Below are 12,422 nucleotides of genomic sequence, written 5' to 3'. Positions count from 1 at the left end.
GCGTCTCATTTAGACAGAAAATATTCATCATTAACATATTATTAATATTATAGGATTTATTGGGCCAGACCACAACATGCGGTTCTGACTGCACAAAGGCTTACTATTACAGACTTAATGTAATTGCTACAGAGCTACATACATATTACCCATAATGCTACCTGACAAATTCATTCCATTGTCAGACATTTCCTTTAAACTAATAACACTGCTGTAGCTCAATCATTCACTTACAGTTAAGATTTCTAGTGTAGCCGTCTCTCGGACTTGGTCTTTCTGCTGTTCTAAATCCAAAAGTCTTACAGTCAGAGAAATGCATTAATAATCTGAAAAGCAGCCCCACTACTACAGTATATTGTATACTAAAATATCTTGATTAGTAGTTTACACAGGGAGTTGTTTGGCTTTTCTATAAGTTGCCTGTAAGGAATATTTCTGTTAAGATTGCTACATGACTGTAATTTCTTTCTTTCCACATTATATCTTTGACAGAGAGAAAACTATCCCCAGTAGATCACAAGCGTGAGATTGAGAAAGAACAGAGAAACAGAGCAGCAGGAGTGTAGCAAGAGATTTGAGTAAAGCCGTGGAAGAAAGGGAAAAGCTACAGTATTACAGAAAGGAAGGGAGAGTGTGACCCAGCACCCCTCCTAACCCGCTCGCCCTCTCACACAGTTAAGCAAACCACCCCCTTGTTTTTGCTTCTCGCTAATCACATAACTGCACTGCAGTTTTGTGTGCTAGCAAGAGGGGGAGGAGTTCAGCATGTTCTGTGAAATTGGTTCAGGAGGAAAAGAGACTTTACTTTGTTTGTCAGACAAGCAAAAAGATAGAAAGCAGGCCAGCGGAGTTAATGCAAAGTGTTTCAGTTGAATCATTATATTGCCCACTGTTATGGCTTAGTCCCCCTCACCAGGAGGGTGAGGGAGAACTGGGGTTGGACTCAAGATGGCTGACCCAGGTGCTAGTATAAAAAAGGTGGTTTAATGGAATAAAAACAGCATGACAACAAAACAGGGTCCATAATACATACAACAAGGGAAGGGCAGTGATGACTAAGGAGACCAGGACGGTAAACACACAAACTAATGACAGGAACTAGAATAGCAGGAGGATGAGAACGGACAGGTGAACAAAAAGAACCAACGTACACAATGCAATCCACAGCACAGAGACTGTCAGCGTGGAAAACAAAGCACGTATTTCTGTGTTGCTAACCGCATAATTAGCGTGATAAGGTTAAGCCAAAACGCACAGAGACTGTCAGCGTAGCATCTTACACACGTCTAAAAAAAAATATGCGGGTCAAACACAACATTTGTAACGTACACAGGGTAAGTATTGTCCATTACATGTTGCAATGCTCCGGCGACGACGGGGCGTCTGCCAGAGGTATAAATAAGGAAGCCAACAAATCACCGGAATACGCCTCAGGTGTGCGCACCGACCCACGAGTCACTAATTACCTGATGCGACACAGCTGAGGCCTTGATCCCGCAAAAAGGGAGAGCAAAAAAAAAAGAAAGAGAGGCAGGTCGCGCCGAGCGGACCTGACACCCACGGCTTGACAGCTGGTCTAGGGACGTTCACTTTATAGGAAATGTCAGTGAGCACAGTCCTTGATGCCGGTTTAGTATAACTGTTATATACTTTATTCTTATACTGCATAATTCATCGCTTGGGGCTCAAACAGAATGTGGCATTACATCTGAAAACATTAGACCTGCATCCATGGGTAGATTAATGCAGTGATGTTGCAGCAGATGAGGTGGAGCAGAAGTCATCTTGAGGTTATTTAAAATCAAGTGCAGTCAACAGGACTTGGGAGACTTAAGGGAAACTGTCCCCTGGCTTATAGCATGAGAAACTATAAAAAGTGAATATAAAAGGATACAGATAGATGCTCTGTAATAACCTTGCAGTACACTTTAGTGCCTAACCTCAGAAGGACACACCTCCTTGTAAACTCGCCTAAAAGACATGCAAAGAACGAGAGCTCAGTTTGATTAATTTGTTAGTTCGCTGGAGTGTCAAGGATCAATTTGCATAAATCTAATTTGTCACCCACTGTTTTGAATTCAAATAGAGTTTTTGCACACCGCATACACAGGAAACCTATCAAAATATTTAGCAGTACTAGTATAATAGGCTGTAATACAGTTGTATAGTGTGTGTATGGTGGTTTGATGTAACTCCAGAGACAATATTGAAATTCATCTTAAAAAGGAATGCATTCTAATAATCTATAACATAATGAACACATGGTGATGATATTACTTGTGTACTTCTTGCTAAAGAAATAGTTTTGGAAAATAGGTTTATTTATTTTCTTGGTCAATGTTTATACATGACCCCGTTCAGGGACTAAGCGGTAGAATGAATGTTTATAACATGATTGATGCCACTCTCCTATCTGCAGATCTGCAGTTAGCAGCCTGTTGGCTTATCTTAGTGTAAAAACTGAAAGCCTGGTTTGTTTTTACCTTCAGACAGACTAGCTGGCTAATGAACTGCTGGTTATAGCTCTGTGTTCAGTATATGGACATGACAAATCAAATTCTAAGCAAGAAAGTAAATGTGTGTATTTCTCAAAAATTCTGAAATGTTAAACTATTGCATCCAGGACTTCTGATTAACAGCTGTTAAGCTGCAGTATGTTTAAGTTTCCAAAGGATTGTTCCATTACTGGTTAATAATGTTTTATAGGGTGATGCCACATTTGTTATTAACACTGAAACACCAGTACACCCACCTCCTCAGCTATCATTCTTATATCACTGAATAAAATGGTCATGTTCAATACAAATGCTACACTGTCCCAAAGATTAATATCGTATTATTATCTTTGTTCATTTCAACTTTATCTGCATTTCCTTTGGCAAGAAGAAACATGCGTCAGGAATTAGCCTCCCCACTTAAGTTTAAAGACAATTAGCCAAGAATAGAACAGTCATTTTTCATTCACGATTAAAATCACAGATTTGAACCATTTACTGTAAAAAAGCCAATTCCAAATAAAATAGTTGTACCCACCAAACAAAGTTGTTTTTTCACAGGTATAGTGCATTTTGATGACATTTTATTGTAGAGGGTTACATAAAAGAACTGAACTTCAGAACCATTTTATTCCAAGATTGTTGTCTCTTCCTAAAACGATTATCTTGGCTCAGATTCTCTGAAATGTTAAACAGCCGCCCCCCTATACAGGCTGGGTTACCCTCTCATTTCAGTTGCTGCAGCTGTGTTATGAACAGGAATAAGGACAGGCACGCCTGCGGAGTGAAACCGGTTGTGCATCTGCCTCTCTGCTACATAACCAAAAAGAAATATTGCAAACTAGTTCCATGACTACTAATGTAGTAAGTAACTTCACCCTCCCAGATGAATCGGCACCCTTGTCATGCTCACAAAGCTGGACTGTCAGCAGGCTTTTCACACTGATACTGTTAGTATGCAGGCCATCAGACCGAGCCTATAGACATGGAAATGAAGTGGAGAGAGCGAGGGAAAGAAAGGGAGAGAGATGGAGTAGGCTGTGTTGTCATGGCTTGCATCCGTCCACCACACACACACTCGCACATATACACACAGTCTCAAATACACGAACATGTAGAGGGAATCGTCCAAGGTTCGTCCAGATGGGATATTACACAGATGTATAGCTTTACTTAAAGGGCTCATTGACTGACAGCAATGTCAGATCAACTAAAGGCCACGACCAGCCTATGCTTAGAAAACAAGAGAACAGACGGCGCCAAATGAAAAGTTTTATAGGCATACTTAGTGTAAGTGAAGGATTTTGCTTATGTGTTACTCGTGGTCCCAACAAAGTCGCATCCCGCCTGAAAGGGACCACTGACTGTTTTTAATCCAAATAAGGACTCATACATTTAAAACTCAACACAGATCCAAGACCCCAAGTAAACCCTGAGGAAATGGGACCCAATTATAAAAGAACCAGTGGTCAACAAAATACCTAATCTGTCTTATCTGCCCTGCCCCACCTTACCCAAACAAAAACACAGTGAGGTTAAAATCTACAGCCTGGCCCAGTCTCCAGGCAGTGAACTAGTGCTGCAGTAAACAACAAATACATTCCCAGAAACCAGTAGCTAGAGAATACAACAAAGCATAAGGTTATAAGTAACCACTAGCCAGTGCATACAGACACAAGCTACGTTCAGGCTACGTACATGCTGAAGTGGCTCAAATCAAATTCTCTTCCCTTAAAGTGACTCAGATTTGATCTTTTCATGGATGTGTGAGCAAACCAAAATCAGATTTTTTTTTTTCAAATTGGATCTGGGCTGCTTCCAATCTAATATTTGACCATGCGACCGGTGTCACTACAGTCTGATTTCACTTCTTACCACTCTGCACATGCACTTTTTGCCTGTTGCCCTCAGTGTTGGCATCTGGCAGTGGTAAAAGTAAAAGTAGTAAACACAGAAGAGAGCAACAACAGTGATGGGGGTCTTTGGAGAAGCAAGGATGTTTCTCATTTGTTTGACATTTATATACGTTTCTGACCACGGCACACTGGAAGGAACATATCGTAACTGAGCAGTTTCTGAGATAATTCTGCTCTTTGACCATCATAGAAATGACATTATTGTTATTATCCTTGTACACATGCAGCTCACATTTCAGTTAAATCTGCACACGTGTGGCAGTTTAAGAGCTCAGCGGTGTTCAGATCGGAGCTGGAAACGTCACCTGTAAACATGAATGTGAACCATCAACACAAAAAACGGATCTGACAAGAAGATCTGAGTTAAGTATTAAGGCCTATAACATGAATGTAGTTACGGTGATGTGCTGCTCACATTAACTCACAGCTGCACTTTTAAAGCAGATGACAGCGAAATAGCTGCAGATTGACTGGGGCATGGGTCAGGGGCACCTGGAGGGTAGGCAGAACGAGGGTGGGCACTGATACCTCAGGGTCGGGGCCTTAAGAACCAGAGTCTAAACTGAACCTTGGTTTAGACTAGTTACAGACAAACTCAATGAAAACCACAAAACGGGTTAATCATATTTAGAGGACCTCTGTCTTACTCCTGGATGACACACATCATATGTAAAACTTTTGTCCTAAAAACAGTGCCCTAAATACTCTCGCTGCGTTCTCATAACCCAGATCTAATTTGGGGTTGTGCAGGTTTTGAAAACAGGTCTCAGCTTCCATTTCATACTGACCATTTTTCGTGACACATTTTCAACTCAGCTGGAGGAGCTGACCCTCTCTAAATGTGAAGGGAGATACAATTAGAAAACAAAACCAGCCTAAATAAAAGCTGTTTCTTTTTCTACTTTCTCTCTTTTGCTCTTTTCTGCTAAAGCATAACCTTTGACAGAAGCACATACTCCAGCTTTCCACAGTCTGGAACCATGTACTCAAAGTCAGATCACAGTGTTGGTCTTGGCCTGTGTATAGACATGAAGAATTGAGGGCAGAGAAACAGGCAGGTAGACATGGAGAATAATGGATGGATGATAGATAGATAGATAGATAGATACATAGATAGATACATAGATAGATACATAGATAGATACATAGATAGAAAGTAGGCCAGGGCCACTTGGCAACTTGCCACTGATTGTTTTTGTTAGAGTTTGTTCTAATATGATTGAGAGGAAGAAGAATGAAATGTGTATGAGTGCACATATGTCTTCTTTTCACTTTCACTCAATTAAAAAATGTAACCACACTAATATTTTGTATAGCCCTCCTATATATGTAGTAAATTAATGACTGTGGAATTTCTCTACAAAATCATCATTTCTATGAATATAACTGGGAAAAACCAGAGCAATAAAACATTTTTTTTCAATCAGCTGCCATGAAAAGCCCAGCCATTGACAGAGGAAGTTTATTTTGTGGATTGGGATTTGTTCCTGCTGGGACAATCTCATTAAGCTGATCAATAGGCCAAGTCACTAATCAGTTAGTTAGGAAGGAGGACCATTACTCCTGTTTTAATCTAAAATCTCTCTGTTATTGCATTCACAGTCTGAAGAGCCTGAAATCTGTTTTCTAAATGTAGCAGCTTTTATATTCTTAACTTTTATCTGAGTGAATGAAAACTAAATTAATCTCCAGCAAGTAACTTACCAATCTCAGAGCTGCAAAAAAGTTGCTGTGGGTGTGCTGGGTAGCAGGTACATCCCTCAGCTTCCTCTATGCCCGTACCAAGCAAAAGGAGCACCCAGAACCCCAGACACACACTCTGCTCCTGGGAAATGGCCATGATAACTCTGGCTGCCTCTGACCGCTCCACCACTCGATGAACACTCTGCAACCTCTTCTGAATCCGTAGCAGTTCCCGGAAAGCAAATCAGGTCAGCAGTCAGAAAGGGAGGGCAGATAGGACAGTAGAGGTGGAGTAGTACAATGAGCTCTGCTGAGCTGAAAAATAGCTATAGTTAGAAATGTTTTCATAAGTTTAAATTAAACCTCTGAATTCAAGCTGCAGCAAATAACTTGAGGTGAAGGGAAGGCTTCTCACCCTCTCTTCTTCCTCTCTCACTCTCTGTAAACAACACACAGAGGAACTTAGAATAGTTGGATCCCCTCACGCTCTGGTCTTGAATACTGAGAGGGTCGCACACAGGGAGCCTCTTATGTAGTCAACAATTTAAGGACAGCCTCCTGAAATGCAGTACAAAAAGCTATCATCCTTTGCCTCTTCCTCTGCTCCATCTCCTCACATGTATTCATGTTTTGTTAAGTTGAAGATTCTTATTTTCAAATGTAGGTTGTGTGGTTGTATAAGTGCATCTGAGTCATAAATGCAAATGATTATTAAAGTTGTAGTTGATTTGTGTCATCGAGTGCAACTGTTGCTGTGTAGGTGGTGTTATGTGCCATTCGCACCTAGGAGTGAGCGAACGAGAAAGAGGCAGACCCAGGTAGCCGACTTCAATGCAAGCAGTGATTTATTATGTACAGTGATGACGAGAGTAACAATACACAGAGGGAAATAGTGCGTAGTCCTGTCGATGAGTAGTAGCCGGGTGTTTGACCAACAGCAGGAGGCGAGGAGATGGAGAGCTGGGCCGAGCTGCGTAGGCTGGGTCTCTCCTGGGCTGGTCGGTGGTGATGGTGGCTACTGAAGGTAGAGACAGAGAGATGAAGGCAATAGTGGAACAGATAGGCGACTGAGCATTGACCTGCCTGGGAGGGGAGAGTGGAGCCACGGTCTGGAGGAACAGTCCATGGGGGGAACACAAAACAGTAGCTGGCTAGGGGATAAATACATACAAAAAACGAAAGAGCACAGGAGAAAAAATGGCCTAGAGACTAGAACGAACTGGCAAGTGACTGAGGAGTGAAACCATGTAATATAGTGAGCAACCTAATCAAGTGCAGCTGGTGATAAGGGAGTGAGGAACAGGTGAACGTGATTAGTGTTAATGGGCAAGAGACAGTAGGAAAGGTGAGGGAGGCCAGAGCGGCTGAGCAAACCTGACAGGTGGGGGAATGTGACAGTTATGTGTCAAGACAAGTTATATGTCAAATTGTTAATAATTAATTTTGAATAAAACAAGATATTTTGTAATCTGAATGCATGGCACTACATCTGAGAAGACAGACTCGACAGACTAAAATCAAAACTGTAAATTAAATACTCCTTTCATGTATTTTATTTACACATAATGTATATTCTAGTTGTGAAACTGTGTGAAACTGAGTGTCATTTTCTCTAAAACTATTTGAATTCAAATGTTCATAGCCCCATAAATTGGTATATCTTATATTAGGCTGCAGATATACTGTGTATACGTCAAGGTAATTTACGAAACACTGTTTGTCTTATGTAGCTTGTGAAAAATTCAGTTTGTCCAGTGCTTTGGTATATGAACATCTAAAATGACATTCAGCATTCAGTAGCCTCAGCTGTACTTTGTGCTTAGTATTAAAAAATGCGAACAGAGTGTGGACATGTCAAACATTGTACCTGCTAAATATCAGCATGTTAGCATTGTTACTGTGGTGTATTGAGAAATATTATCTCAACAGATACCTTTCCTATGGAAGAGATTAGGACCACTGTAAAAATATATACAGTGGTGTGAAAAAGTGTTTGCCCCCTTACTGATTTCTTATCTTTTTGCATGTTTGTCACACTGTAATGTTTCAGATCGTCAAACAAATTTATATATTAGTCAAAGATAACACAAGTAAACACATCATGCAGTTTTTAAATGAAGGTTTTTATTATTAAGGGAAAACAAAATCCAAAACTATAGAGCCCTGTGTGAACAAGTGTTTGCCCCCCTGTCAAAACACTGGTTTATCGCACCTGAGTTCAATTTCTCTTGCCACACCTGTTCGCAATCAAGAAATCACTTAAATAGGACCTGCCTGACAAAGTGAAGTAGACCAAAAGATCCTCAAAAGCTAGACATCATGCCGAGATCCAAAGAAATTCAAAAACAAATGAGAAAGAGAATAATGGAGCTCTATCAGTCCGGAAAAGGTTATAAAGCCATTTCTAAAGCTTGGGGACTGCAGGTCCTGCTGCAGAACCCAAGTTCGCTTCAGCTTGAGGTCACAAACGGATGGCCGGACATTCTCCTTCAGGATATTTTGGTACACAGCAGAATTCATGGTTCCACTTATCACAGCATGTCTTCCAGGGCCTGAAGCAGCAAAACAGCCCCAGACCATCCCACTACCACCACCATATTTTACTGTTGGTATGATGTTCTTTTTCTGAAATGCGGTGTTACTTTTACGCCACACATAATGGGACACACACCTTCCAAAAAGTTCAACTTTTGTCTCGTCTGTCCACAGAGTATTATCCCAAAAGTCTTGGGGATCATCAAGATGTTTTCTGGCAAAACTGAGACGAGCCTTTATGTTCTTTTTGCTCAGCAGTGGTTTTCGTCTTGGAACTCTGCCATGCAAACCATTTTTGCCCAGTCTCTTTCTTATGGTGGAGTCATGAACACTCAGCTTAACTGAGGCAAGTGAGGCCTGCAGTTCTTTGGATGTTGTTGTGGGGTCTTTTGTGACCTCTTGGATGAGTTGTCGCTGCGCTCTTGGGGTAATTTTGGTCGGCTGGCCACTCCTGGGAAGGTTCTCCACTGTTCCATGTTTTCGCCATTTGTGGATAATGGCTCTCACTGTGGTTCGCTGCAGTCCCCAAGCTTTAGAAATGGCTTTATAACCTTTTCCGGACTGATAGAGCTCCATTATTCTCTTTCTCATTTGTTTTTGAATTTCTTTGGATCTCGGCATGATGTCTAGCTTTTGAGGATCTTTTGGTCTACTTCACTTTGTCAGGCAGGTCCTATTTAAGTGATTTCTTGATTGCGAACAGGTGTGGCAAGAGAAATTGAACTCAGGTGCGATAAACCAGTGTTTTGACAGGGGGGCAAACACTTGTTCACACAGGGCTCTATAGTTTTGGATTTTGTTTTCCCTTAATAATAAAAACCTTCATTTAAAAACTGCATGATGTGTTTACTTGTGTTATCTTTGACTAATATATAAATTTGTTTGACGATCTGAAACATTACAGTGTGACAAACATGCAAAAAGATAAGAAATCAGTAAGGGGGCAAACACTTTTTCACACCACTGTATTTGAGTTCTGACTTTAAGATCATGATATTAATGTCAAAATTCTGAGTTAATACATACAAAATGAAAATCCAGAATAATCTCTTTGCAAGGATACCATAGAGATGCATGAGCTCTAAAGGGTTTTGGAATTATAAACAGTTAGGATTTTTAAAAATACAGGTGGAAATGCAGTTCACTCCAAACTACACTTGACACATTTGTGAATAGGTACAGCTAAAACACTGCAGGATTTTTACATGTTCCTAATCTGCGCATTCCTTTTCAGATTACAACACCAAGCTTCCCAGTAGTGGTGAAGATCGGACATGCCCATTCTGGATTGGGAAAGGTAACGCGGCGCTCCCTTCATTTTACTACCACTACCATACACTACCCCTTAATATCCATCCTCCATCTTCTGTGTTCCTCATTTCTATTTTTTTATCCCTTCTTCCTTTTATAACTGCAATACAACTCTTTAAATTATCTACTTTTCTACTTTTCTACTGTCATTCTCCATTTTGTGACCGACAACTGTGTTAAAAATGTCTGAATGAAATCAGAGTGAAATGCTGCTGGTCTTTTTATCACTCCTCATTGATCCAACACACAACACTTCCTTACACTGCTCAGTCTGATATCAAGTTATTGCCTTTTCTCTGTGTCAAACTGGCTTTTGTCTGAACCTTTTTGCTTTCCTTCATCCCAACATCTAATCTATTACACACCTATATTGTGCCTCTGCTGTTGCTGTTGCTTCCCCTTCAAATGGAATAGCTTATGAAAGCCATTGTAATTTGTGATTAATGCAGGATAAATGCAGTACAGCAGTTTCCACTGTGTTAATATCAAACTAGAGCAACAGGAGATTAGCTTTAGCAAACAGACTGAAACCAGGGAAATGGCTAGCATGGTTCTCTCAACAGGTAACAAAAATATGTTGTTTTTACCCTTTGGTTTTTGTACATATTACACCAACAAGATTTACCGTGTTCATATGGGAGATTCTGATTCTTTTTAAAACTTTGGAATAATAAATAAATTGGAATAATAATAAAGCCAAGAGCAAACCTATTTAACCTGTCATTGCGCTAAACTGACAATTAAATTACTATAACTGTCTCTTGGCTTTATTATCACAAGAGAGGTATCAGTCTTCTCATCTAGCTCTCAGTATGAAAACAAACACTGAATCATTTTAATACACAATAAAATGAATCATTAAGCTTTGTGTGGCAATTAAAAACATGCATAAATGAACAGACCATCATGCTATGTTATACTGCAATACACTGCACAATTGTGAGACATCTGTCATAACACGGTATAATATAGTGCACGACTGTGCTGCAAAAATGCAAACTGGGAAAATAGGGAGCATCACCTACTCCTGCTTTAATGTTTCTACATGCATTCTAATTCTGTAGGTCAAAGTGGACAATGTCAGTGATTTCCAGGACATTGCAAGTGTGGTGGCCATCACTCAGACCTACTGCACTACAGAGCCATTTATAGATGCCAAGTACGACATCAGGGTCCAGAAAATCGGCTCTGACTACAAAGCATACATGTAAGTGTGTGTGTTTTACATATTGCACATGGACATGTTTACACTGTTGAATTCTGGGCTCAAGAGCCTCAGTAAACAGTAGATATTTGCTTTAACGGAACATAAACTTAGCAACCTGAAATTTGAGTGTGCAGTTTAACATGCCAGTTCTTTTTGTTCCTTATACTGGGTTTATCAGGATGTTAACTTGACCGAATATTAGTGTTGAAACAGCTTGCCTCATGCTACAAAGCTGTTTATTTCAACCTGTCTTCAATTTTCTGAATGTGTACTTCCAAAAAGCAAAGGGTGTCCGTAATAATTTCATGCACAATTTCATGTTCTTTTCCAGGCGAACATCCATCTCTGGTAATTGGAAGAGCAACACTGGATCTGCCATGTTGGAACAAGTAGCCATGACTGACAAGTGAGCACCACTTTCACATTAATGATGCTCAGGCTGCCCTGGTGTCACACGTGTTATCTCACAGTTAGTCACAAAGTACAGTGCTCAGACAGCAGATTCTGTCAGATGAAAGCAGTTTACATGGGTAAACACACAGATGCTTGGAAATGACCTGATATTTTTTGTGGACTGATGATTATGATTTCTCAGGCGAAGCTAAGGAAACTTTACTGTTTTCACAGTGAGCTGCTCTGCTTTAGTGTTATAGAACGTTTTCAAAGCATGTATTTTGACTTGCTCCAGCAGGAACAGTACAGGTGTAATTACTGACATTAATGATGCCATAAAGCCATAATAATGTCACAAGTCAGTCAAAAGGCTCAGCATGATTGTGTGCTGTGCAGTTGAAGTTGATGAAGGCGTACCAAAGTAGCCATTTTCCTTTCAAGCACCTTGCCTTGCAGTATTTGTCAAACAATATTTAGCTCAATTTGCTAAAGTTTGAACTCTCTAGCTCTGCCACCACAAGCCCCACAGAATGAAGCGGCATTTGTCACTTTTCCTCAAAGCTGGTTTTGTCAGTCTTTAAATTACGCTACTCTGATAATGCACAAATCAAAAACATTATCTGGAAAGATAAGAGAACCTAGTAGAGAGAGCTAGTAAGAGCACAGTTAAAAATTGTTAGGTGGATCTGACACTGTGGGGAAAAGCATACCTGCCCTCGTACAGTTACATTATTCCCTATATCAGATTTGAACCGTCTGTTTTAGCCTTAGTTTGACTGTGTGCAGTTTTCCACAATCACTCCTGAAGAGTAGCATTTGCATTAGCACACTGTGCTTTACTGACACATAAGTCACTATTATTGACAAAGTAATCTGTAAGAA

The 12,422-nt window shown here is 40.3% G+C and overlaps 1 protein-coding gene across 3 annotated transcripts in view; it reads left to right on the top strand.

The window, feature by feature from the left end:
- syn2b (synapsin IIb) overlaps window positions 1-12,422 on the top strand; it is a 78,577-nt gene that overhangs the window by 56,066 nt on the left and 10,089 nt on the right. For all 3 annotated transcript variants that reach the window (XM_020605350.1, XM_020605209.1, XM_020605273.1), the window contains exons 7-9: window positions 9,864-9,926; window positions 11,005-11,147; window positions 11,479-11,553. In XM_020605350.1, coding sequence (XP_020461006.1) covers window positions 9,864-9,926; window positions 11,005-11,147; window positions 11,479-11,553 — 281 coding nt within the window. The remainder of the gene's footprint in view (window positions 1-9,863; window positions 9,927-11,004; window positions 11,148-11,478; window positions 11,554-12,422) is intronic.

Source organism: Monopterus albus, unplaced genomic scaffold (assembly GCF_001952655.1).
Source record: "Monopterus albus unplaced genomic scaffold, M_albus_1.0 scaffold1.1, whole genome shotgun sequence".
In the NCBI taxonomy this organism is placed as follows: domain Eukaryota; kingdom Metazoa; phylum Chordata; class Actinopteri; order Synbranchiformes; family Synbranchidae; genus Monopterus; species Monopterus albus.
This window is presented reverse-complemented; position numbering and strand designations above follow the sequence as displayed.